This window comes from Grampus griseus, assembly GCF_964374135.1.
Source record: "Grampus griseus genome assembly, chromosome: 5".
NCBI lineage: Eukaryota > Metazoa > Chordata > Mammalia > Artiodactyla > Delphinidae > Grampus > Grampus griseus.
In genome coordinates this window covers 143128756-143154480 of record NC_138998.1, presented here as the reverse complement: position 1 = coordinate 143154480, position 25725 = coordinate 143128756, and the positions used below count along the sequence as shown (strand labels likewise).

Below are 25725 nucleotides of genomic sequence, written 5' to 3'. Positions count from 1 at the left end.
GATGTGGGCGCGTGGGCTGGAGGTTTCCCTCACAGCAGTTTGCAAAGAATGAAGGCGGATGCTTGTCCTTATCTGGCCGGGGTGCCGGGTCCCAGCCAGGGACTCCAGTTAGAGAGGTGATTCACGGATTAAAGGCGCGGTCCTCTTAAAGGGGAAGTTTCTGATTTCTCACTGTCCTTCAGGAAGAGGTCCCTGGGGTGACCACCTCCAGGCGGGGTGGGGAGGCCTGCGAGTGGGGGGAGCCCCCAGACCCATGCCTCGGCCCCCCGACCTGGGCTCAGACGCGGGGTCCCCAGGAGGGAGCCTGAGCCTGGTGGGGGCTGCGGGGGTCCTGCAGAGGCTCCTGGAGCCCCGGCGCCCCCTCCCTGGCCAGGCTTGCTCCCCTAAAGCTGCCCTTTCCTGCAAGCCCTCAGCCTCCCCTCCGCGGCCACGTCCGGGGGGCTCGAGCTGCCTTGGCCCCAAACAGAGAAGCGTGTGATGTGAGAGGGTGAGGCCTCGGGTGGGTGCGTCCCTGTTACGAGCCCAATTTGCGGCTGAGGGCACGGAGGTGAAGGTGACTGGCTCAAGGTCACACCGCTGAGGGGTCACCCCTCAGGCCACGCTCCTTCTGGTGACAGCGGGGCAGTGGACACTTACCGCCAGCAGCTGTTGGGTTCCCATGGAGCTGAGTGTGACATCAGGCAGGGGTTGAGCCCCTAGGGAGACTCCTGACCCCTCCTCTACATGGGTGCCGCTCCCCCCAGAGTCCCCGCGGCCCGGCGCTCGGCTCTCACAGCCCCGTTGCGTGAGGGGTTGGGGTGGGGTGCCGTCGCCCCGCGGGGGGCCCCACCCAAGGACGCTAGCCAGGTCCCCCATGACTAGACCTGCGCGGAGGCCCCACCCGCCTCTCCTGACCCCGATGCCAAAGGGCGTCGGACTCCTGTCCTCCTTCTTCAGCTGCAGCCCCTCTCCCCCAGCCCCCCCGCCCCCGCCTTCCTGGGGGAGGCCCTCTTACTGCCCTGAATCCAGGACCAAACCTGCCAGCCCCTCCAGAAGGCCAGAGCTGGGGTTGATGCCGGGATGCTGTGGCCCTTTGGGGATTTATCTTGTTGGAGCCGACTGGCTCTTCCAGCTGCCCTCCCCCACTGAATCCACTTCTGATTCTGCAGCCCAGGGTGTCAGGGCCCCTCCCAGTTCCTGCCCCAGACCTGGAAGAGGGGGGAGGCACCTCTACTGGCTCTGAGTGGGGCGCCCCAAGCACCGCTGAGTCCTCCTGTTGGTGCAAAGTGCAAACGCCGAGTGGGTTTAACTCCTCGGACAGATGACGGCGGAAAGGAGAGTGACAGCCTTTATTTGGAAAAGTCGCCGACATGGACACGTTGAGAAAACCCACAGGAAGGAGTAAAAGTAAAACTAAAGTGCCAGGAAGGCCTTCAGTAAAATGGAGAACCGATCACTTCCTTGAGGAAAAGAGTTTTGGCTCGTTTGTGGTGAAATGCATCACTTTGCCCCGGGTGGCGGGGCGAGGCCTCTGCGTCCTGGGCTGGGGCTGGGGGCAGGATAGCACCTTTGCTCTGGGGTTTTTGGGACACGGGGTCGAGGAGTCCGGTTTCTGCTGGCCGGGGGTGAGTGACAAGAGCCTTGGGAGGAGGTGTCGGCTCACCAGGGCTCAGGCAGCTCCCTGGGAGACCTGACTCTAGGCGTGAGTGTTTCGTGAAGGAAAGTCAAGCTACGAGGGAGTGGGGGAGGGGAGGCGGTGACAGCTGACCCCAGGAAGGAAAGAGAAACCAGGCTTAGGGGTTCTGACTCGGGATTAGGGGACCCTGACCGGCAGCGCGAGTCAGGTGCGGGTTCAGGTGGGCGGCGGGAGGGGCCGGCAGAGCCCAGGGTCGGGGCGGCAACACCCCGCTCAGAGGGGCTGGCAGAACGCAGGGCGCTGAATCGCGGCCTTTCGAGCTTCTCCTTAAAAAGCCTGGCTAGTCGGGTGGGCCAGGAACCTTCCGGCCCCTTCTCACTCTCCGTCTCAGCGGCGGTGGCCCGGCTGCTAGCCCAGCGCCACCTTCCTGGACACCGTCTGGTAGAAGACGCCGCGCAGCAGCGCCTGGTAGCTGGGCACGCGGAACAGGTGGCGTTCACCGAAGGCCACGTCGTACTCGGCCGCCTTGCCGGTGACCAGGACGCGCACGTGGGGCTCGTTCACCTGGGGGCCCACCACCACCATGAAGATCTCGATGCCTGCCCGCTGGGCCTCCTGCACGGCCTTCTCGATGGTGGCCGCCGTGGCGCCCTGCGAGTTGCCGTCGGAGAAGAGCAGCAGCCTCTTCTTGGCGGCGCCGGGCGAGGCCTCGCGGTAGAAGCGGGTCACGTAGCCCAGGGCGTCGGTGACGTCGGTGGCATCGTTGAAGAAGTCCATGGTGTCCAGGGCGCTGGCCAGCACGGTATAGTTCTGTACGAACTGCAGCGCCGCACGCTCCGGCCGCTGCTGCCCGGTGCCGCTGTACTGCACCACCGCCACGCGCACCTCCTGGCCCGGGCCCGTCTGGCCCGCCGTCAGGAAGCGCTCGGCCAGCCGCTTGGCGAAGCGCTTGGAGGTGTCGAAGTTGTGGCTGCCCACGCTGGCCGAGCCGTCCAGCAGGATGGTGATGTCGGTCGGGGAGGAGAAGGTGACTGTGGGCAGGGGCGGCCATGAGCACACAGCGAGGCCCCGAGAGCCTGGCCCCACCCGCCCTGTGGCCTCTCGACCCTCCTCACCCGGTGCCCCGCCCTGAGAGCCCCTCCCCCTCCCCCGGTACTCACTTGGGCAGGTGTAATCTGGACATTTCTTGTCTGTAAGAGAGAAAACCCCACAGCATGGACCCAGCGATCTCAGAGACCACTGTTCCACCTGCAGCCCCCCAACAAGAGGACAGCTGGCATCTCCATGGAAGCACAGCTGATGTTCCTGAACAGCTGGCCCCCTCCACCCACCAGGAGGGGTGTCCTTTGTTCAAGAGGGGCCTTTGAGGGACGGAATGGCCCCCCGGGCACCAGCCCAGTGAGGCAGCCCCCCTTCCCAGAATGGGGAAACCAAGGCTCAGAGAGGAGGAAGGGTGGTCTGCAGCTCAGAGCCTGGGCCACACTGTCCCTGGACGAGGCTGAGTACGTGCCCACCGGGAGGGCTAGGGTCCCGAGTCTGACCCTGCAGCTCTCTCTGGCTGCCGACCAGCTGTCTGCACCACGGACTCAGCTCTGACCCCGGGCCAGGCCCAGATGGACATGGCAAGTATGTTCTTACGTAGGCACCTCTGAGGGGCCTCAGACTCCAAGGCCAAACACGGCCGAGCCTCAGACCCCAGCACACACGTGTGCTCACGGCTCCAGGACGACGGGCAGGAGATGCGGTGCAGCCCACACTCGGGGGGGGGGGCACCCGTGTGGACGCTGGGCCACGAGGGAGCCAGGACGCTGGACCACGAGGGAGCCAGGCCACGGCCTCCTCGGGGAAGAGCGGGAAGCGGCTGGGGGGGCGGCAGGCGTGCTGCTGGCCGTGGGTGTGTGGCTCCCATGGCCGGAGGGTCACCGTGAGAGCAGAGCAGGACACGCCTGGGCCGAGGGGGGCCCTGCCCATGCCCACCTATGCAGATCTGGGCGGTGACGTTCTTCAGGAAGCCATCGTCCAGCAGCTCTGCGTAATTCTCCTTGACCAGCGAGATGCCCGGCCGCCCCTGGGGCGCCAGGCCTTGGCAGGAGATGACGTTGAGCTGGTCGGAGCCCGCGGCTAGGCCAAACACATCCTTGATGCCCACGGAGACCACCTGGGGGGAGGGGCAGTGTTGGCGTGGCCCCCGGTGGGGACAGTCCCCCGAGCCCCAGAGCGCAAGGGTGGCAGCGCAGACACGGAGGCCGCCCCACCTGAATGTCAGGGCCGCAGAGCACGCTGAGTGGGGTGGTGTCCCTCTGGGTGTCCGAGCGGCCGTCCGTGAGGACCAGGGCGATGCGGTTGTTCTGGGTGGGCGGCAGCAGCCGGTCCCGGGTGTACTGCAGAGCCTCGCCTGTGAAGGTGCCTCCGCCCATCCAGCGCAGCTTCTTGATGGCTCTGTGGGGCCACGGCGCCGCCCTCAGTGGGGGCGGGGCTGGAGCAGGGCTGGGGGTGGGGCCACGGCGCCGCCCTCAGTGGGGGCGGGACTGGGGCGGGGCTGGGGCAGGGCTGCGGGGGCCGCTGGGGCCCCGTGCGTCGGCCGGCTCCGAGCAGCCGCACTCACTCCTTGAGGTCCTGGGTGGTCCTGATGTTGGGGTCCCGCAGGTCCACGTGCTCCTGCATCTGGTTGTGGCTGTACTGCACCACGCCTGCGTGCGACTGCCCGGGCTCAAACTGCACGGGGACGGGAGCCGCGGTCGGGAGCGGCCCCCACCAGGGCCCCCGAGGCGCCCATGCCCCTCCTGGGCCGCCCTTCCACCCACCACCTGTCCCAGGCTGGACCGGCCCCCGGGCCCCCGGGGTGACTCTCATGCTCTGGTGGGCTGGGGGCTTCGGCTTTCGAGAAGCAAAGCGTCCGTCCCATGGCCCCTAGCGCCCGGCCCTTCCACTCTGGTGTCAGGACAGACCCCTCCTGGGAAGCTCCGTCCTCGAGCGAGGCCTGGGCACCTCACCTTGACCAGCTCGTCCCTGCTCAGCCGGTCGATGACCTTGACGATGAAGTCCTTGGAGATCTCGAAGTTCTGCAGGCCGATGCTCTCGGAGCTGTCCAGCACGAACAGGATGTCGATGGGGCCGCACTGGCACTCTGTGGGCGGTGGCGGGCTCAGCCTCGGGGCCCCTCCCAGGACCCCTCCCAGAGCAGGGCAGCCCGAGGGGCAGGGCCTCGAGGACCCGGGGGCACCGGGAGAACTCCCGTCCCCCCGTGCCTGCTTGTGTGAGTGAGCGGGGAGAGGACGAGGTGGGCCAGCACCCCGGGGCTGCGGGAGTGTGGGCGAGGGGCTCCACCCCCCACGGGGTCAGTCCACTCGAAAGCTAGAAACACCAGGTGAAGAGTGACACTCACCACAGCAAGCTGGGAAGAGGAGAAAGAGGAAATTACGTGGTCGTTTAGACTAAACCCTCCAGCCAGCCCTCCCCGGCCCACCAGGACTCTCGTGGGTGGGCATACGCCTGCCCGCCTGCCTGCCTCACCCCGGCCGGCACCGTGGCAGGACACTCCTTCTAGTTAGGACAGTTACTCAAAGGTGGAGATACTCACAGCACATTTTCATGATGATGTCCAAAATCTCGCATTCCTGGGGAGGGGGTGAGACACTCCCATGAGACAGAACAGGCCCTGCTGTGACCCCTCCAGGGCTGCCCCAGGCTCTGGGGTGAGGCCAGCCTTCCAGGTCCCCATCCCCTGGGACCACAGCTGGGACCACAGAGGGGCTGGGCTGGGCAGGGTGTCTCCCTTCTCATGGTGTGCCCTGCTCTGCCTGTGAGGACCCTGCCTGCAGGCATGAGCACCTGATGTGGTCCCTGACATGTGGCCATACGTTCCGCCCCCCGTGGCCATCACATGTTCCTGTGGGGGCAAAGACGTGTCTCCCCGTGGCCATAAGATGTCCACCCTGCGGCCATAATGTGCCCCCCCCGGCTTCGTATGTTCCCCTATGGCCACCACGTGTCCCCCCAGTGGCCATTGCATGCCCCCCATGGCCATCATGTGCCTCTATGGCGATCACATGTCTCCTGCGGCCATCACACCCCCACGGCCACCATGTGCCCCCCTGTGGCCATCACGTGTCCCCCCCCCATCGCCATCACGGCTCCCTGCTGCTGTCACAGCTCCCCACCCTCACAGGATCCTGGGCCAGAGCAGTTGGCCCCCAAGGATGTTCACAAACACCCCACTTACGTCTGGCCCTGGTGGTCCTATGTGTCCTGGGGGTCCCTGTCAGAGAAAGGACAGAAGAGGGTGGACGCTGGGGCCCTGCCCGATTCCTGGGCTGCAGGTCTGACGGGAGCCCTCGGCTGACCCCACCTCCACTTAGGGCCCCCCGAACACTAGGGGCAGCTGAGGCTTCTGCACGTTAAGGGCTGGGGAACCTGCTACCTCCCTCCGCTGGGCGACAACTGTCTAATGTGCCCTTTCCTGGTGGTCTGTGGGTGCTCACGGCCCAGGGCAGAGTGTCCCTGTGGGTCTAATGACACCACCGCGAGGGGCAGGGTGCCCAGCCTCATCCAGGCACCGCCCCGGGCCCTGCTGCAACCATCATGCCTCACCTGGAGACCCACCCTCCCCTCCTCTGCCCACCCCTGCCTGCTCAAGCCCCCACCCCGAAACTGCCCGTCCCCGTCACCCTGCCTGCCGAAGCCCCGCCTCCCGAGCCCTTCCCCAGAGCCTGGCTCCCAGGTTCCCGCCCCCACACCCCAGCCTCTGCAGCCTCTGGGTGGGGCACCTGCCCGCGCCCGCCAACGCACCGGGGGGCCTTCGGGGCCTCGGTAGCCCTTTGCTCCTTTGGCGCCTCGGGGAGAAATGTCATTGTTCTGGAAAGACAGCGCGGTGTTGCAGGCACTGCCACACGTGGCCGGAGCCCCTGGACCCCCTGCTACGAGCCTGCCCACCGCACCCTCGACCCCGGACCCTCAGCCGCCCTCGGAGCCACCACAGCCCTCCGGGTCCGGGCCCTCGAGGCCGAGGCCGGCCCGGGATGTCACAGCATGCGGTGGGCTCTGCACTCACGTCCTCTCCGGGGTCCCCGGCTTCTCCCTCGTCTCCCTTGAGGCCAGGGTAGCCTTTGGTGCCCTGCAGGGGAGCACGTGGTTAGGGGGAGCCGGGCCCAGGGTCTGGGGTGGGTGCTGCGGGCCTGGGCTCCTGGGGAGGGCAGGGCTCTGGGGGGTGCGGTGGAGCCCTCGGCTCTTGAGGGAAGTGTCAGCAGGGGCACCCCGCCCGGAGCCGGGCGGGGCTCCCAGAGACGGAGACGCAGGTGGGGGTGCCTCGGCGACAGCTGGGCTGCGGGGGACAGTGCGTCTGCACGTGTGTGAGTGTTTGCACGTGTGTGTGCCTCTGCACGCGTGTGTGCTTGCTCAGGTGTGGGAGCGATGTGCTTGAACGTGCACGTGTGCTCCAGGGGCCGACGGAGCGGAAGGGCGTGTACTCACATTTATCCCGGGAGGACCCCTGCTGCCCGGATAGCCCTGCAGGGAAGGCAGGACAGTCATGCCGGGCTCTGACATGGCGGGGGGCCACGAGGGGCAATCCCAGCCACGGAGCCCGTGTGCCCGACTGGCCAAAGGGGGTGTCGGGGGGCACTCACAGGGAAGCCGGGGAAGCCCTCGGTGCCGTTTCCAGGGGGGCCGTCTTCACCCTGGGAGAGCAGACCGTGTCCAGTCACTGTGGGACTCGCCCAGGCCGGCCGCTTCTGGACTCTGGGGTCCCAGGCAGCCCCCCTACCAGGGCTGTGCCCTGTGCCCTGCGTCACTCACCCTTTCGCCCATCAGCCCGGGGTCTCCGGGGGGTCCTGGGGGCCCTGAGGCTCCTCCGGGGCCCTAAGGAGGAGAAAATGAAGTGGACACCAGGCAGCGAGCCACACAGGCTCAGAGGTACAAAGTCTCTTGGAGGAAAGAGGAACAATTAAATAAAATACACGTCTTCATGCAGCACAGAAATGACTAAAAGAAGGGTTTTTAAACCGATGATCCTGGGGGCCGTGTAACCTTCGGGCCTTAGAGGCCACACCTGCCCAGTGGTCCACCCAGGGAGTGACCCAAGGAGGAGGTGACCAGAACAGGGACAGAAACCCACGGGGTCACTGCAGGAAATTCAAACCCGAGAGCCCATCCGGCGGGGGTGGAGGAATCAGCAGATAGAGCTACAGGCATGGCCAACGGGAGCATGTCAATAACGTGCTGAAAAATCGTTAAGGTTTGAGCTCATGATGAGAAAAACAAAAAAACCTTACCAAGTCAAATTTATAAGGCATAATATGCAAAGAAAGAAAAAAGCCAAACTCTTCATGTTGTTTATCTCTGGGGGGTGTTTTAGATTTCTTTTTGTAGTTTTCTTCATTTTCTAAATGTTCTAAGAGTCACATATACTGTGAGGTGAAATGAAACAGTTTTAACAGGTAAGGAGCCTGGGGGATCTCCTAAGGAAGCGCTGGGTACGGGATGGGGTCTGGGTCCAGGGCTGGCCCCTCCTAGGATGGGGGGCGGGGAGGGCTCCTCACCTCGGGCCCTGGAGGCCCCTCGTCGCCGCGGTATCCTTTCGGTCCAGTGGGGCCAGCCTCACCCTGCAGAGAGAGGACACAGCCATCGGTCCCCCTCTGCCCCAGAGGAGCCGCCCAGGCCCCAGACCCCGCACTTGCTGGCTGCTCTATCCCCGTCCCTCTCTGGAGGTGACCCCTGCATTCCCGGGGCCAGGCTCTCGGTCCCCTGAGCACTGCGCAGATGCCCCCAGCCAAGCCCCAGCGAGGAGGGCAAGCGTGTGTCACTCAGGGGGCTGCTGGCCCGCCTGCCCCCCTGGGCCCCGCCAACAGGACCCTGCACTCAGAGGCCCATCCCCTGGGCCCCGCCAACGGGACCCTGGACTCAGAGGCCCATCCCCTGGGCCCCGCCAACGGGACCCTGGACTCAGAGGCCCATCCCCTGGGCCCTGCCAACGGGACCCTGGACTCAGAGGCCCATCCCCTGGGCCCCGTCACGAGGCGGCGCTTCTCACGAGTTCTCTGCTGGCTGCCCTCCCGTCACAAACGTGCACGACGCCCGTTATCCGGCCAGGAGCTGCTGCCGCGCTGCCGCCCCACACCGGGCAGGGGGCCGGCCGTGGCCACGGCCCGGGAGCTGGCGCGGTTGTGCGCCCTGGCCAGCACCAGCATCACGCTCCCTGCATGCTGGCCACGGGGACACGGGGGCTCAGGGGGTCAGCCTGGGGCCCCGAGACCTGCCTCGGGGCAAGAAAAGCGGCACCTCCTGGTCCCGGGTAGCACCTCCTGGGAAACTGGGACTCAAGGGCCTGCCTAAGACACAGAAAGACCAAACTCGGGCGGAGCTCCTGTGGGCAGCTGGCACCCTCGCAGGTGGGACCGGCCGCCCACCGCGGTGGGACGTGGGACGGGCGAGGCCGGACGGCTGGGCCTGCCACGGGACGATGGGACCCTGTCCTCTGTTTCTCCACTGCCTTGTCCTGCGATTTGGGAAAACACATTTCCCAGAACTCTCTGCATGGACCCTGGGGTCGGAGCCGGCCTCCTGCTGGGCCTGGAGTCGGTCGCGGGTCCGTGGTGGGGTTGGGAGGGCCGGGCACACGAGCCAGAGCCTGGAGGCCCGGAAGTCGAATGTCCAGGTGACCAAGCGCCTCCTTGGCCGGGAGCCACGGGTCGGGAGGGGACCGTCTCCGGTCGCTCACGGGCTGGGGGGACACAGGGCCCCCTCCCAAAGGGGGCAGCCGCCCCCAGCAGCGCCCGGGGTCCCCACCGCCTGGGGTGGGGCCTCCCTCTCTCCCCACGTTCTTGGTCGTTTCCTTTTCTTTGCAGTGACTATCATGACTGAAAACTGATGCTGCTGGGATGGTCCCATGAACCCGTGTCGGTTCTGCTTTTAGAGCTTCGTGCCTTCAGAGTCTCGAATGACCTCCTGAAGGTGCCACAGGGAAGACCTGCATCATACGGGCAGCTTGTCCTGGCAGCACCGGCCAGGAGCAGTTACTGCTCCTTGGTTCCTGTCCAGGAAAGTCAGGGGCCCAGGCAGGGGCCCAGGAAGCCGCCCAGGCAGCAGGCCCAGCCCGCCTGAGGCCACATGAGTTACAGTCATGGGAACTGGGTGGAAATGGAAAGAGGAGGGGTGTGCGACAGCCAGACCAGAAAGAGGCACACGTAGGTGAGGGGGTTTAAACATGATGGAAGTGCGTTTTAACCAGCAGGAAAGACTGCGGTTACGTGTGTTGTGACAACGGGCTGGCCGTTCGCCGAAAAAGCCAAGCAGGCCAAGCTCACCTCTCTTCCAGCCCCTCAGTCTCTACTCCAGACAGATCAAAGACGTAAGCAAAAAAGACACTAAAAGGCGTGAGCACATCTGTAAATCTCTGTAAACGAGCAGGACATCCTCAACCACAGGGTACCATAGACAAGGTCAGGACGCAGATGACAACTGACAAAACGTCTGCACCATGGATGGAGCCCCCCGCCATCAACGTGGGAAACACAGACGCCGGTGGGAAATGAAGAGCTGCCTCAACAGCCCGGCAGAGACCGCGCTTGGCCCGTAAACCCACGAACAGTCAAAGCAAGAGGGGAGAGAAGGCTCACGGCAGGAGTCTGATCATAGCTCGTCCTGGCAAAGGTGTGGGAGCCGTCCTCTTTTACACTCTTGGGGGCCAGACAGAGAAGTAGGTAGGATTATTTGGCAAATATTAGCTCACACACACACCACTGGGGCTGAGAAATGTTGCTGCTAAGAACTTACATTCTGGACATAGCCTGGGAAGCTCTTCAGGGTGGATGGATGGATGGACGGCTGGGTGGGTAGACGGATGGATAGACGGATGGGTACATATATCCACAGATATGTATGTGATAGATGAATAGACAGATGACAGATGGGTGGATGGATAGAGGGATAGATGCACACATGTACATAGATGGTGGATGGATGGACGGATAGAGGTGGATGGATGAATGGACAGATGGACAGATGGACAGATGGGCTGACTGAACGGCAGATGGATGTTGATATTTATGACAGTATTTTTCCTTTTTTTTTGGTTATGCCGTGCAGCTTGTGGGGTCTTATTTCCCCTACCAGGGATTGAACCCGGACCATGGCAGTGAAAGCCCAGCATCCTAACCGCTAGGCCACCAGGGGACTCCCTACAGTATTTTTCTGTAAAGCAAAATACTGCAGACAATCTCGTTACAGTCAATGGGGACGAGAAGGGGCAGGAAGTAGGCCCTTCCGAGGGCGCCAAGGAACAGGCCGCAAGGCAGGTCAGTGGCAGAGCCGGCCGACGCCCAGCCGGCAGCACCCCGAATCGCAGGGGCCCCTGGGGCAGCCCTCACCCCGCGGGAGGCGGTGGGCGGGGTCGAGGGCCTTGCGGGACCTACCTCTGCAGCCAGGCGTCCTCACCACGCACATAGGTCAGCTTGCTACGTGTTCACTACGTGTGGTCTGTCTCCCCACTGGATGGCCAGCACCCCAATAACAAGGGCAGCACCAGGCTGTGTGCCCCCCTTCCTGTTCTCCCCCAGGGAGCTCCCCCAGGGCCAGAGCTCGAGCAGGCCCTGCTGACCTCTGCCAGGATGCGCTGGCCACCAGCGGTGTCCCTCTGGCCGAGGCCTGCCCAGTGCAGACTGCCTCCCAAACTGCCTCGCCTCTGCGTGCATCCTGTCCCCACCCTCCACTCGTGGACCCCCGTGGCTGGCCCCGGGCCGGGGTCTGGAGAAGATGGGCTGAGAGCAGCGGCGGGCATGATGCTCCCTGGGGAGGGTCGTCTCACCTGTGCCTCTCCCCCAGCCGCTCACAGCCTCCTGCCTGTCCCCCGCCCCCTCCTTCCACCCAGCCCGCGGCTTCCTCAGGCCTCCACTGTCCTCCTCATCCCCAGCATGGCCTCTAGAAGGTCACATCCAGGAATTCTAGAACCTTCTGTGCACCAACACTCCCAAATCAATTTCCAGCCAGGATCTCACCTCTGGGCTCCAAACACTGAGAGAGGCTCACATACCCTGTCTCCAATGTGGGGTGCCTCTGTCTGGGCTCAGTCCCCTGTGACCCCGCTCCGCCAGGCCAGGGGGTCCCCAGGGTGCCCCGACTCCAGCACGCCCCCGCTGCTGCCCGCCCTGCCCCCTCATGCCCCAGCCCGGCCTCCAAGCCCACTGCCCTCCCCCAGCACCAGCCGGGCCAGGGCGCCCTTCCTCACCCTGAGGGCAGCGCTGGGGGCAGCACGGGGCTCTGCACACTCAGGGCTGCACCCTGGCAGGCGCCCACCCTGAGACAGGCCTCCCCTGGGAGCACTGGGCCCAGCTCACCAATCTGCACCAGCCACCCTGGCCCCCCACCCGACCCCAGACATCCCAAGGTCTCCAGGCCTTGCCCCTGCAGGAGGCACCCCAGGTGGGAAGAGAAAAGGGACCTCCCCCTAGGGACCTCCCCCTAAATCTGTGAGCTGATCCGAACCGGCAGCAGCTCCCCCCCTGCCCCCCGGCAGCCGGGCTTCCTACCGGGTCTCCGGGGATGCCAATGGGGCCTTCTCGTCCCTGGTCACCTTGGGGTCCAGCTTCACCCTGGAGAGGAAAAGCCGCTGAGGTGGAGATGGAAGAGGGCAGCCGCCCCGGGTGGCCACCAGGCGAGGCCAGGGGCCCGGCAGCTCCCACACAGCCAGGAAGGGCCACCGTCTGCTGTGGGCCGGCCTCGTCCTTCCTTTTCACGCTTGCCCACGTGTTTCCCACAACGTGGCCACGTGCCTGGCCATCAGGTGACTTGTGCTTTCAAGGGGCCACGACAAGGGGCCAGCAGCCCCCCCGAGGCCGGGAGGCATCTCATCGTCCACCTGGCCTCGGGCCCCAGAGCTGTGTGGGGCTGAGCATACCTCCACCCCCCTTTGTCCAAGGCACCTCCGGGAGGCACAGCCTGGCCTTCAGTCCTGTTTCCTGACCTGAAGCACTGGGCTCTGAAAGGGGGTCAAAGCTACATCGTCCCTGCTTTGCTGTCCTTCCCCACCCCTGCCTGGGGGGGGCGTGGGGTTCTGGGGGGCCCGGGGTCGGGGTCAGAAAGACAAACCTCTCTTCCCCTGACCTTGGACTTGGCTAAACTCACTCTCCCCATCGGGATGCCTTGGACACGCATCTGGAGGAGAAGCATTTGCCCCTACGTCCGAGTGTCACCCCAGGGGACAGCACAGCCTGGAGAAGCACCCCGTTCTTGCGGACGGGGAGCGGCGGCGCCTGCATCTCCAGCAGGGAGGGGGCCAGCCGCATCTGAGGCCTGGGGCTCAGCGTCCTTGCCTCCTAACCCCGGAGCCATAGGGTGAGGCCTGCTCTCCTCTCCAACCGGGCAGAGTGTGACTCGGTGCCCACGCTCTGGGTCCCGCCAGACTTTCCCACTTAACCACGTGGCAGACGAAGTCCAGCGTGGCCCCTGACGGCGAAGCCGCTGGGCCTTGGAGGTGAGCAAGCAGCAGCCCCTGAGCTGTTTCCAACATTCCTGCTCTTGAAGTTTTAACAAAGGGAAACCGTCCCCGGAAGAAGACAGCTGCAGAAGAGGCTCCGTCTGCGAAACGTTTAGGAGCTCTGGGGGGAAGAGCCCAGATGTGCAGCGGGCGGGGCTTGCTGAGTCAGCTGCGAAAGTGTGAAGTTGGGCAGCTAAATAAAGGCCAAGCTAAGGAATAAGCGCAGCTCAGGGAAAGCCCGTGGAGCCAGACGGCCAGCCGGCACGAAGGTGGCAGCCACAGTGCAGAGGACGTGCTTCCACGGCGTGCCTGGGTGAGGTTTCAGGGGGCTGCTCCCTGGTCATCCGTGGTGAGTGGAGAAGCCCCACCCAGCTCACCTTGCCTCCCAGGCCCTGGAGGTGACCCGGGGCCACGCAGCTTGGAGGTCTGGGCGGGGCCCGAGGGCAGGAGCTGCCGCATTTCCCGCACAAGAAGTGTGTGTCGGGGGGTATATTTGGGAAATAGGAGGCGAGGGCGTGGGTTGCCCACATCTAGGGGCCAGAGGGCCTCGGTGGCGTGTCCTGTGATTCTGATGGCCTGACCCTGGCCTGGCCCCGGTCTCTGCCCCCAGGGGATGGGGTCCCAGCTTTAGGAACAGTGACTCACCAGGTCTCCTCTCGGGCCCCGCGCGCCTGGGGTCCCCCGTGGTCCTCTTTCCCCAGGGCCGCCCTGTGTGGAGGCAGCAGAGGGCGGTGAGGCTGCAGCCCTGACGGTGCAGGCTGGGGCTCGAGGCCTGGGCACAGGGCCTGGCGCCCCAGCAGATACCAGGACTTGCAGTCCCTCCGTCTCACGCCCCGTCCTTCAGAGACTGGGGTCCCATTGGCTCCAGCACACTCCCCGGGGTCTGTCCACCTGGGACCACAGGGCTGGTCACACCGTCCACGTCTGCCACTAAGTGGTGAGGCCCAGGACACCTCCACTCACCCTCTCTCCGGGGGGTCCATCTGGTCCCGCGTTTCCCTGGGATTAAGAGGAATGAACACGAGTGTTAGTTTGCGTCAGGAACTCTGCTTGAGGCTCGGGCATCAGGAGGACGAGGGGCTCCTACCTCGTCGCCGGCTTCTCCCTTCTCTCCCAGGGGACCAGGTGCTCCAGGCTCACCCTGGGGACAACAGTGAAGACCGTCTGTCCTTGACCCTGCGGCCCCTCCCAGGGCCGGCGCCACCCCGCTGTATCGGGGGGCTGTGTGCATACTCACCTCGTCTCCGGGGGGCCCCGTGTTCCCTGGCCTCCCAGGCTCCCCGTCTGCTCCAGGCTCACCCTGGAAAGATGCAAGGCTCAGCCTTCAGGAGGCCACGCCCAACCGTCCTGGGGGCCAGTGACCCTACGCTGGCCCTGCTTCAGGCCGCCGTCCCTGACTGACTGCAGGAACCTCGGACACAGAGGACCCTCCCCAGACACCCACATCTCTGCACAAAACCCGCCTCCTCGGTTCAAATGCCGCCACCACAGGGGCCAGCCCGGCCCTCATGAGTGGATGCCCACTGTTGCCAGGCTGGGGACCTCGGCCCACACTCCAGGACATGTGCGTTGCTAGGACGCGTTTGGGGCGGAGTTCGTGTTACTGCTCCAACTTTCCCAGCAGCAGATTTGAATTAGACTCAAAACGTGAAGTCCTCATGCCTCACTGCTCTGCCCACTGCAGCATCAGCGCCACCCTGTTTATTCTTGAGTTTAGATTTCCCGTGAGCAGATCGATTCTGGGCTGACCCGCGGGCTGCAGGCTACGTGGACATTCCTGAGGTAACCAGAGAGGCCCCAGACGGATGAGCAGGGGCGGCTGGTGTGGTGGGGACAGGACGTGTCCGAGGCTCAGGGACCAGCACTTCCCGGGGCGGAGGGCCCCCCACCCCAGCCCTGGCGGCCCCAGGAAGGGCAATGGCGAGGCCTCATCCCCCATGGGCGGTGGGGCCTGGCCCCCAGACTAGGGGCGAGAACCTGCTTCCAGGAGGAATTTCTGCTCAACGCTCGGTGGGTCGTAAAGCCCCAGCCTGGCCTGCCGCGGGCTTGAGTCACTGACCTTCCCTCCTTTCAGTCCGAAGGCACCCGCGTCGCCCTTGGGCCCAAGGGGTCCTTGGATGCCCTGGGGAGAGGACGCAGAGTCAGACCACATTCTGAAACCGCAGCCACTGGGCTGCACACACGTGAGCGACGAGCCAGAAGGGCAGGTCTGCACGTGGTGTGGCCCGTGCGACTTCTTAGTGTGTCAGCAGGAGGGCTGAGGCAACTCCACTCTTGACGACTTAGTCTTAAAATGTCGGTGAGAGAAAGCGACTTACATCGAATCCGGGCGAGCCCTTGCAGCCTGGCAGGCCAGGGTACCCCGTCTCCCCCTGCAAGGAGGAAGGCGGGTTCGGTGATCAAGCCTTTCAGCACTGGCCCATCCACCCGCTTCCCAAGAAAGCCCCACCCGGCAGAAGGAGCTCTGAGCTTGGCCAGGTGGCTTGGGGTCCACTGGGACCTGGGGCTTGGCAGGAAACGTCTCCTGCCTTTCATGCTGCCCAGGGGTGGCCACACATGAGACCCCTCCCCACCCACCGGCCCTGGGGTGGCCAGCCTTGCCCACCGTCCCTTCCTGAAACACGGGCCCCGCCTCCAGCCCTCCCCCAGCTGAGGGTGACCTTCATGCCATCCACGCCGTCCACGCCACGCTTCCCCTTCTCGCCCTGCAAAGTGCAAAAACCAAAGAAGGTCAGACCAAGGTCAGACCGCACCCCACAGGGAAGTGTCCCCACCGGCCATGCCCCTCCGGCCACACTCACCTTGTAGCCCTTGGGTCCCCTGGAGCCCTGAGGAGACAGGAAGGAAGGGTGAGAGGTTTGGTCTCCCCATCATGGGGCGAGGTCCCCAAGGAGGGCGCCTCCCCACCACCCAGCTCATCGCAGCCCAGCCACGCCGGGAACAGGCAGCATCGTCCCTGTCCAGAGTAGGGGGCCGCTCTGTGCCCCGAGGGACACCCCCCAAAGTCTCACGTCACTCACCTTCTCCCCTCGGCTCCCTTTTTCTCCCTAGACAGCAAACAGAGGAGGGAAGGGGGCTGTGAGGGGCGCCCCAGGCCGGATGCCCTGAGGCCCCAGGAAAGGCTGTGGTAGAGGAGGGGGAGACGCACCTTCATGCCCTGGTAGCCGACGGGTCCGAGGTCCCCAGGCCTTCCCTGCAACAGAGGAAGGGGTGGGTTAGACACCCCTGGGGGCAGGGGCAGCCCCCATCCAACCCGCTTGCTCTCCACGCTACTCAGGCCCGGTCAGCTGGAGAGACCTGGCTGGCTGACCACTGACCTGCGTCTGAGAAGCGCCCTGCTATGAAGGCCTCACCCACCCCTCCCGGGGGCTCTCAGCGGAGCTCCAGAGAGGCGGAGGCCCAGAGCCCCCCACGGGGCCACGGGGGAGGGGAAACTGGCCGTGGCTGAAGCAGAGGCCCTGGGACTTTGCTGGCCGCCCCCTGCCCCCGCCTTCTGAGAGCAGGTGGGCCTGTGGGGGCGCCTGAGGGGCACGGGGGGTCTTCCCGGGCGGGGGCTGCTGGAAGGACGGCTATGCCGTGTGCGCCCTGGTCCTCGCCACCACGAGGGCCGTGTCCTCTGAGGGTCAGGCCACATGGCGATGGTGCTCAGAAGCCAGCCATCCTTCTGGAAGCTTCCGCAGCCCAGTTCCCTGGGCTCGGACTTCTCAGCGCCCCCATCCCCCGGTCAGGGCTCGGCACTCACGGGGTCTCCGGCGTCTCCTTTCTCTCCCGGGAGCCCTGGCTTCCCTCTTTCTCCCTGGAATACAGAGCAGATCAAGGTTAGACGACAAATTCCATTTATTTCTAAAAAGCTGGTGAGAAGGACCCTCTACTTGCGAACAAAAAAGGTCCAAAAAGCTATTCCATCCGGTCCCTAGTGTTCATGTGATTTTCAGGCACCTTTCTCGTGGTCCATCCTGGGACCTGCGTGGTCAGGTCCACGCTCCCCTCCCACACACCCCACCGGGCCCTGGGGCTGCCCGGCGCCGGCTGGAGTGACCCCTGAATCTTTTCTCTCCGCCCATTCTTGCTGCTGGGGCGGGCGGGGTGGGTGGGGCGCAGAAGCCCCCCGGAGGAGGTAGCCGTGTGGCTCCACGGCTACTGCACCTGACACTTTCTAGGAAAAGCCAAAAATGTGGACTTTCACAAGCAAGATCCCAGGTTGTGAATACTGGGAACTAACTTTGTTCTCCAAAACCTCCGCACGAAGCAGTCGTGGCCTTGGGCCATGTTCACCCGTCCCATGGAGGGTTCGCCTCCAGCAGCGAAGCCACAGGGGTGGTCACTCCAGAAAGGCCGCTCCCTCCCCCATGGGGAAGAGGCCGGAGCGGCGGGCCCCACCCCACGGCAGCCCGTGGCCGCCGCATCGGCGTGGGGTCACGGCGCCTGGACTCTCTCCCGCGCTGGGGCACCTGCTCAGCACAGCAGGCGGGCGGTGAGCGCTCAGGACGGCTGCCTGGGGTCCAGCGCATCCCTAACACCTGGGTGCCAGGCAGCAGGGACATTTCTCCCAGGCTTCCCCCCCACCCCAAGGAGGAAAGCACGGACAGGACGCGGCCACGCACCTCATACCCGGGGTCGCCCCGCAGCCCAGGAGGTCCTCTGGCGGGCTGCAAGACACAAGAGAACGGTGAGCGCGAGGCGGCAGAGCCGGGGGGCCCGGGGCGGGGCTCGCACACTCACCTGGCACTCGAAGGAGCAGCACTGCGGAGGAAGGGACAGGGGACACGTCAGAGAGCCCGGGCACAGCCACACCGGCCGCCCGCGCTCAGCCTGCTGCCGGGCAAACGGGCACCGGTGACGCTATGGTGCGGGGCAGGGGGTGGGGGGGCCTTACCACTTGCTCCACGTTATTTTTCTGAAAAGTGAAAGAGAAAAGTCAAATTAGTTTTCATTCCCAGGCGCGGGATTTCCGGCATCTTGGACACGGCGGGGAGGGCGGGGCCGCGCTCACGATCATGTCCGTGATGGTGTCGATGGTCTGGCTGATGACGGCCTCCGCGTCGCGGCTCTGCCCCCAGTCGGCCGCCGTGAAGTTGCGCCTGTACGTGTGGTCCGTGGCGATGATGCTCAGACGTGGCTCCTGGCGTGGATGCGACCAGAACAAGGGCGAACGTTGGTGACGGTGGGAGCGCCGGGCCCCTCTCCACCTCTGCTCCCCTGGAGCCCCCCGTCCCTCAGGCCATGCCTGTACCTGTGCTCCCCCACCCCCCGCCCAGCGTAGGCAGGGGTCCTACCAGGTGGTCGGGCGTGATGGCCACAGAGAAGACTCTGACGCCCAGGTGCTTGGCCTCGTTCACAGCATCTTCCAGGCCCCCGCACGGCTCCTTGTAGCCCTCCAGCGGGTGCCCATCAGTCACCACGATCAGGTACTTGTTCTCCTTCAGGTGGGAGCCCCTGCAGGGGGTGAGAGAGGTGAGACCACCCAGCCGGGCCCCTCAGGCCAGCACTGACCCTGACAGCTCAGGGCCCCACTGGAACCGCAGAGCTGAGACCCCTAGACTGGAGGTAAGGGTCAGGGGGCTAGAAACCCTGGAGAGAGACCCAGACCCAAGGCAACGTTTCCTGTTTCTCTGTGTTGATCCGGCCACAAGTGGGATCATAGGAAAGGACATTACACAGGAAATAAAGCTCTGTGGGATCTCATTTCAGGCCCCCTCTGCCTTCCGTGGTTGAGACGACAGTGGGCCGCTGGAGGGAAGGACAGAGGGGTGGAGAGCGCCCCTGGCGGCCATGGGGCAGGCTGGGCGGTGGTCAGCAGCACGACCCCCTCGGCCACCGGGACTGGTCCTGGGGACCTTGGACAGCCCTGGAGTGTGGCCGACCAGGCTGCGATCAGGGAGGTGCGGCAGGCGGGCGCTCACCCCACGAGCAGCTCCTCCAGCCCCTTCTTGATGGCGCAGTCCGTGTAGGTGCCTTTGCCGAAGTACTTGACCGCGTCCACGCTGCTCTTGAGCGCGTCCCGGCCGCCGGGCATGCGCGTGAGCCCGCGGATGATCTCCACCTCGTCGCTGTAGTGCAGCGCGCCCGCGTTCCACACCAGGTTGCGGTCACAGCGGTAGTACCTGCGGGTCCCACGGAGGTGAGCGGCCCTCCCCAGACCCAGGCCCGCTCCCCTACTGCGTCCATCCAAAGGCAGGACTGCCACCACGTCACAGGTGGACAGATGGCCAGTCCCGTCTCGCCCCAAGAGGGAGGAGCCTGCGGGCCCTGGCCTGGGCTTCCCGAGTGGCCCTAAGACCCTGGGTCCCGCCACCGGGGGCCACACGGGGCGGGGGCGGCCAGCTAGTGACCACCATGTCCCCGGCTCTCCAGGGCCTCAGACGAGGAGCTGTGTGCTGAGACCCTGCTCCAGGGCCACGGGGTGGGGGGCAGACCCTCCATGGACAGCAGTGGGGCCGCTGACAGTGGGCAGGGCAGGGACACTGGTGGGGACCCCTGGAACTGAGTGGCCTCCTCTCTCTGCCCCGGGCACCTCAGTCGATGGTCTCCGGGGGTGGCCAGGCCCGCAGCCCATCAGCAGACGGGTGACGGATGCCCCTGCGGAGAACCAACGCCGACAGCGGGAAGAGCCCCCAGTTCACAGGCGGGAGAACTGAGGCACAGGGCCAGAGTCCCCTGGAGCGGGACGACGGGCTGCAGGGCTGCCCTGGCACCCCCTCCCCGAGGCACATCCACACCGGGGCCCTCCCTGGGCCTCATAAACCCGGGCATTTCGGGAGGCCTGGGGCTTCAGTCCCACAGTCCCTGCATTGGGCAGGCCTGTCCTCTGTCCCTGCGGCCCCTTCTGGTGCGTGGGAGGCTCGGCGCCTGGGTCAGCTGCTCAGTGGGTGAGTGGGTCAGCAGGGACAGGGTGGGAGGAGGGGTGGGGCCTGTGCAGGTGAGGGAGGGGGAGGAACCTGGTCTGAGCTGAGCCCCCCCCCCCCCGTGGCCCTGACCCGCCCCTCTGCAGGCGTGTCCTGTGCTTGGCCACACCCCCACCCTGTGGCCCTGACCCGCCCCTCTGCAGGCGTGTCCTGTGCTTGGCCGCACCCCCACCCTGTGGCCCTGACCCGCCCCTCTGCAGGCGTGTCCTGTGCTTGGCCACACCCACTGCCCAGGGCTTCCCTGTGAGTGAGTGGATGCACGGTGCTGCCAAAGCCAGGACTGGGCTGGGGGCCCCTCCGACCAGGACTCTGGACATGGGGGACACTGGGACCTCGGGCCCGGGGTGTGGGCTCTGACCGTCCGCTTGGGCAGTGGTCGGTGCCCCGGTGGCTGGCGGGGAGTACCCCCTCCAGACACCGGGCGGACCCACAGGGCCTCGGTCAGCTCCCCACGCCCGCTCAGTGGTAGAGGTGGGGAGCTGTTTCCTCCTCGGGGTTTGGGGCCCGGAGCCCAGGCAGCAGCACTGCCCCTTCCGCCCTCCCGGCCGACCGGCCTGCTCCATCTCAAGCTCAGCTTTTCCCTGGCCTGTCTGGACCACTCAGACTCGGGGAGGGGACTCGAGAGGCCCGGCCGGCACCACCCTTCTCAGATGCAGACCCAGCCGAGCAGGTTGCGGCTCAGCTCTGCCTGCTGGGCCACGGCAGGGTGACACCAGGCAGGCCGGCCCCGAGAGGACGGAGGTCCTACCTGTCGTTCAGGTTGTCGATGAAGCGCTTGGTGAAGGCCTTGACCTTGTCCACCAGAGCCCCGTAGGGCTTAAGCCTCAACGCCACGCTCTCAGAGGTGTCCAGCACGAAAAACAGGTCCACGGGGCAGTCTGGGCCGGGAACCGGAGGAGAGGCCTGCAGCTCACGCCCTGCGCCCACCTTCCCCAGGTGCGTCCTCCACCAGCTGCCTCCCCGGCCAGCACCCCTGCGGCAACTCAGACTCCCACCCTCCCGGAAGGGCGAGGAGTCCGCCCTTCACCACAGCTGAGGTCGTTTTCTCACCGCGTTTCCAAGTTGAATTTAAAACTACCAGGGGCATGACCTTCAGAACGGGGGGAGGGTGGGGACAGGTGACCGTGTTTCTTGACTGACCACCAGCAAGGAATCAAAAGGAGCTGAGAGGCAGAGAGGGGGCAGCACCCGCGGGGACAGGCGCTCAGGGAGCTTGCGGGCTGAGCCCCGGCTCAGCCTCCTCCTGTCGGGTCCGGCGCCAGCCGCGCAGCATCTGAGCGCTCGGGCAGCAAGGGAAGGGGCTGGGGTCCCATTGGGGCATCACAACTGATACGTCTGGTCCAGGCCGGCCTCGCCCGGCAGCCGAGGCCAGAGTCCCAGACGCGGCAAGTCCACTCACCTTGGAAGGCGATGGCCCTCGAGGCTGCCGCATCGTCCTGCGCGGTGGCCCAGCAGGCCTGCAGCAGCAGGGCGAGCAGAACACGGGGCAGACTCATGTCACCGGCCTGCGGGTCACCATGGAGCGGGGGCAGGGGGCAGGAGGCAGGCGGCGGTGGCCAGAGAGAGAGAGAGAGAGAGAGAGAGAGAGAGAGAGAGCTGTCTCTGCTCTCCTTCGGCCAGAGTTTCAGCCCAGGAGGGAGGGAGGGTGGAGGGAGGAGCGGGGGAGGGGCTGGGGCGGGGGCCCAGCGGCCAGGGAGGCGGGGTCTCTCCCAGCTCCGCTCTGGGCGAGTCACTCACGCCCCCCCCCCAAGCCGCTCTGAGCCCCGGACGCCACTCGCGAAAGGATTTACCTCCCTGGCTTGTGGGGAGTTTTTTATTTGCTTACAGGTCTCCTGCTAAGTCAGCTTGAAGAAGTCTGAAGAGGACGCGAGCCCTGAGACGAATTTCCCCGAGGCGTTTTGTTTCCAGCCTTCATGTGGGAGTGATCGGCCTGTTTGCCTGTCCACTCGCTCACCAGTTTCTACAAATCACGGTGCCGTTTGTGTAAACACCTCAAATCCATTGATCTGTCTGACTTCCGAGGCTTCGGAGAAATATCTCTTCACCGTTTAGTCAAATACATATTGACGAAAGACTATTTCATTTTTTACTCTGGGAAAACGCAGTCAGAACAATAACTATACGTGCATTTGTTTTATATAAATACATATATAGACAGAGAGACAGAGACACAGAAAGAGGAGGGTGAGACCCTGCTTCTGAGGACAGATGTGAAGACCCCCGACCCCGGGGCCCTGCAGGGGTGGGCTCCAGATGTGGCCAGGCCCACCCCTGCCCCAGAGAACATTCTAGAAGATCTTTCCCAGAGCTGGAGCTGTTACCATTTGTCTAACATCAGCCGAAATGTTTTATAGTTTAAAGACACGCCGAAGTCGTATAACCACAGTAAAGGAGTTTTGAGAAACCCTTCGGGAATTATACCTCTCGGTGGTTGCTGTGGGACTTCTTCCAGTGTTTTCCCCGTACGTACGTTCTGAATCTTCTGTGAGCTAACCGTGGGGGTACTTTTACTTGCCACTGGTCTCACCCAGGCCGTGCTGTGGGCAGTTCTCTCTGTGCTTTGGGGTTGGGTGCAGGGCACCCAGGGTCAGACAAGGGGGCTTGGCCCCTCGCGCAAGGCTGTTACCTGCTCACGTGGTCTCTCCAGGTCTGAGCTGTTTTAGCTGCAGAGGCGGCAGCACTAATGTTCTCGCAGGTTTTGGAGATGAAATCGGAATTTGTTGTGTGAAACCCTGAGCCGTGACTCCCCACAGCAGGGGCCCAGCTGCCGGGCGGTTCTGGACTCAGCTTGTCTGTGAAATGGGGAGAAACAGGGACAGTCGTGCTCGGGCCTCTGGCCGATTGTGGGACGGGAGGGTCCATTCGCGGACACCGCTGGGCAGTGAGGATGCGGGTGTGAGGGGGGCACAGGGACACCCACACTTCCCAGCCGGCAGCGCCGGGCGAGGTAGTCCCGAGGGGTGCGCCGGCCCTGGCAGGGTCAACATCCCCACAGCCCCGAGGCCCAGGCCAGGCCTCAGACCCACCCCTGCAGGGCTCCCGGGAGCCGGGCAGACAGCATAGCTGCCCTACGGGGCCGTCGGCCAGGGTGCAAGGGAGGAAGTTAGGGTGCCTGGCTCTGCAGCGCCCCCTCTGCTTGTGGAGAAGAGACAGGATGGGCAGCCAGGGGCCCCTTTCTCTTCCTCTCCCTCCCACCGTGGGCCTTGCTGGCCCCTCCCCGGGGGCGGGGCGTCACTCATCCGATGTCCCAGATCGGCCTTCGGGGAGCGAGCCTTTCTCCACAGCACTCCAGGGACCATGAGGGCGCCTGCTTGGCGTGGAGCCCTGGAGCCCTCTGGGGGAAGGGCATGAGAGGGGAGGGGCCCCAGGGAGATACTTGGCCCGAGGCTGCAAGCCCCGCCCCCCGCCCTGCCCCTCGCATGGTATCCAGCATCCGTGAGGGGTGAGAGGTGGGACGAGGTCCTCGGGGACCAGGCTGGGAGGGTGTGGGTGTCTGGGGGGAGGGTGGGTAGCAGGGCTGCTGCAGGTTTGAATGGACCCCCAGGTGACACTGTCCAGGCAGCTGAGGTCTCCAGGTGGGAAGAGTCAAGGCCCTGCAGAGGTGGGGGAGGACATGGGCTGGGGTTCCAGGAGGCTTGGGGGACAGGGCTGTCCCCAGGCCCCACGGGAAGGGTGGGGTGGTGATGGGGAGAAGCCCCCCATCTCTGGGCCTCTCGCCCATGCTAGGGGGCTGTTTCAGGGAAGCACGGGTCACCTGCCCCCGGGGTGCGGCCTACAGTGTCTGGAGGCCCCGCAGGTCACTCCCTGGGCTTCGGCCTCCTAGGGGCTGGGGCTCCGGGCCCCTGGGCCCCTGACAGGAGCCCTCCAGGGGCGCCCCCGAACGGACTCCTGCACCTCCCAGGCCCCAGTGATACCAGGTGCCTCCAAAAGTAAGCGCAGGGAAAGGGGAAGTTATCCACCAGGACTGTCCTTGCGTTAAGAACCACGGCGTGGGTGGAAGCTGCCAGGAAAGCGGCTCCTCCGGAAACGCCTCGCCCCGTCCCAGGGAGCCGCGGGAGGGGCCTGCCGCCGGCAGCGCTGATGGGGCGGGGCCGAGCCCTTCCCCGTGCAGCCACAGCGCCCCTCTGCCCTGCAGACGCCGCAACCGCCGCCGGCAGGGCCTTCCTCCCTCTGAGCATATCCCTCTTTCCTCCTCACCCTCCCCCCTCCGCCCACCCTTTTCAGGCAGCAAGTGTGAGGCCCTAAGAGGGGAGGGTGGAGGGGCAGCCCTCCTGCAGCCCCTCCAGCCACAACCAGTGTCGGGTTGTGCCCGGACCCCTGGGGCACGTCTCCCCCCACTGCCCCCAGCCTGTGAGACCCTCTCCAGGGGCCTGTGGGGTTGCTGCCAGCCTGCCCCTGCCAGGGGCCAGGGCCCCTCAGACACAGGGCGCACTCCAGGAAGGACAGCAGGGCTACGGCCCAGGACCCTTATGGAGGGGGGATGAGGGGAGTGGCAGGGGCAAGGAGGTGAGAGCAGAGCTCACCCCCCTCCCGATCTGGTCTCCAGGCCAGGCACCTGGATGGTGATGCCCCCCGATGGGTGATGCCCCCCGGTGGGTGATGGCCCCCAATGGGTGATGCCCCTCAGATGATAGGTGATGTTCCCGATGGGTGATGCCCCCCAATGGGTGATGCCCCCCAGATAGGTCATGCTCCCGTGGGTGATGCCCCCCGATGGGTGATGCCCCCCAGTGGGTGATGCCCCCCAGATAGGTCATGGTCCCATGGGTGATGCACCGTCTGGTGTGGGCATGTGGGGAACATGGACATGCCCTGAGGACAGTGCAGACACCTGCCAGGCCCCAGGACCTTGGCCCCTGGCCCTTAGCACAAGTCCACCCCTGCAGAGCATGAGGGTGAGGGTGTGCCTTGCCGTGGGCAGCGTATCTCTCATCATCTCCTCTCCACTTGCTCACAGCACTGTGTCCACACAGTGAAGGTGGCCAGCGGGTGACCCCACGCGGCACCCCATTCCGCCAACCAGGTGGCAGCGCCCCAGGCAGCCCGCTGGTGCAATGTCCAGGACACACAGAGCCAACCGTTCCAGGCCTGCGCCCAGGGTCCCCGGGGCTGTCGGGGGAGCTCCAGGGCCCCCGCCTGACCGCACGCCTCGTCCCCCTCTGACAGTCCTCCTGCCGGCCGTGCAGGCCCAGGGCCCAAGCGCGGCCCCCTCTGTTGGCCCCACGCTGCAAGGAGGCCTTCTGCTCTGAAGTGACCGCGTGAATGGCATCCCAGAGGGCCGTCCCGTGGCAAGCATCCCCACGGCTGTGGCCGGCAGGCCCGATGGGCGGTGCTGCCCCTCGGAGCGAAGTCCGCTCTGCCGCGCGGGCTCTGCGGCCCGAAACGGCTCCTTCTCGGCAACGTTGTGCATTTACAGTGGCAAACATGGACTTTCAGGGCGCAAAGGGCTTTTCCCTGTGTTCCTGGTTCAATGTTTCCTCCGACTCAGGGGTAGGTGGGCAGAGCTTACCCCCATTGTCCAGGTGGGGAAACCAAGGTGGGTTATCGTGCCCAGAGCCACACGGTGGGTGAGAGACCCGTGGAGACAGACCCAGGCCGCTGCCCACGGCTGAGCCCTTGCCGCTGAATGGACACCTCCCGGCCCCACCAGGGCCACTCGGACCCACGGCAGGGTGAGCTGTCCTCCACAGGCCCTGAAAACTCAGACTCCTCTTGTTAGAACTTCCTAGACCAGAAGG

At 65.2% G+C, this 25725-nt stretch overlaps 1 protein-coding gene across 1 annotated transcript; it reads right to left on the bottom strand.

Annotated features, from left to right (window-relative positions):
* Positions 1-1313: 1313 nt before the first annotated feature.
* On the bottom strand, positions 1314-21630 carry COL6A1 (collagen type VI alpha 1 chain). The gene is given in 36 exon segments (XM_082654441.1): positions 1314-2646; positions 2776-2805; positions 3593-3773; positions 3871-4054; positions 4221-4330; positions 4609-4788; positions 4791-4977; positions 4979-5009; positions 5196-5232; positions 5838-5873; positions 6404-6469; positions 6666-6728; positions 7085-7120; positions 7240-7290; positions 7409-7471; positions 8152-8214; positions 12136-12198; positions 13728-13790; positions 14046-14081; positions 14170-14223; positions 14320-14382; positions 15142-15204; positions 15401-15454; positions 15743-15787; positions 15884-15910; positions 16103-16129; positions 16231-16275; positions 16825-16878; positions 17687-17731; positions 17805-17825; positions 17959-17979; positions 18076-18204; positions 18359-18518; positions 18986-19186; positions 20736-20865; positions 21387-21630. Coding segments are annotated over 36 exon segments (3339 nt in total). The 5' UTR covers positions 21484-21630; the 3' UTR covers positions 1314-2023.
* Between the last annotated feature and the right edge of the window lie 4095 nt (positions 21631-25725).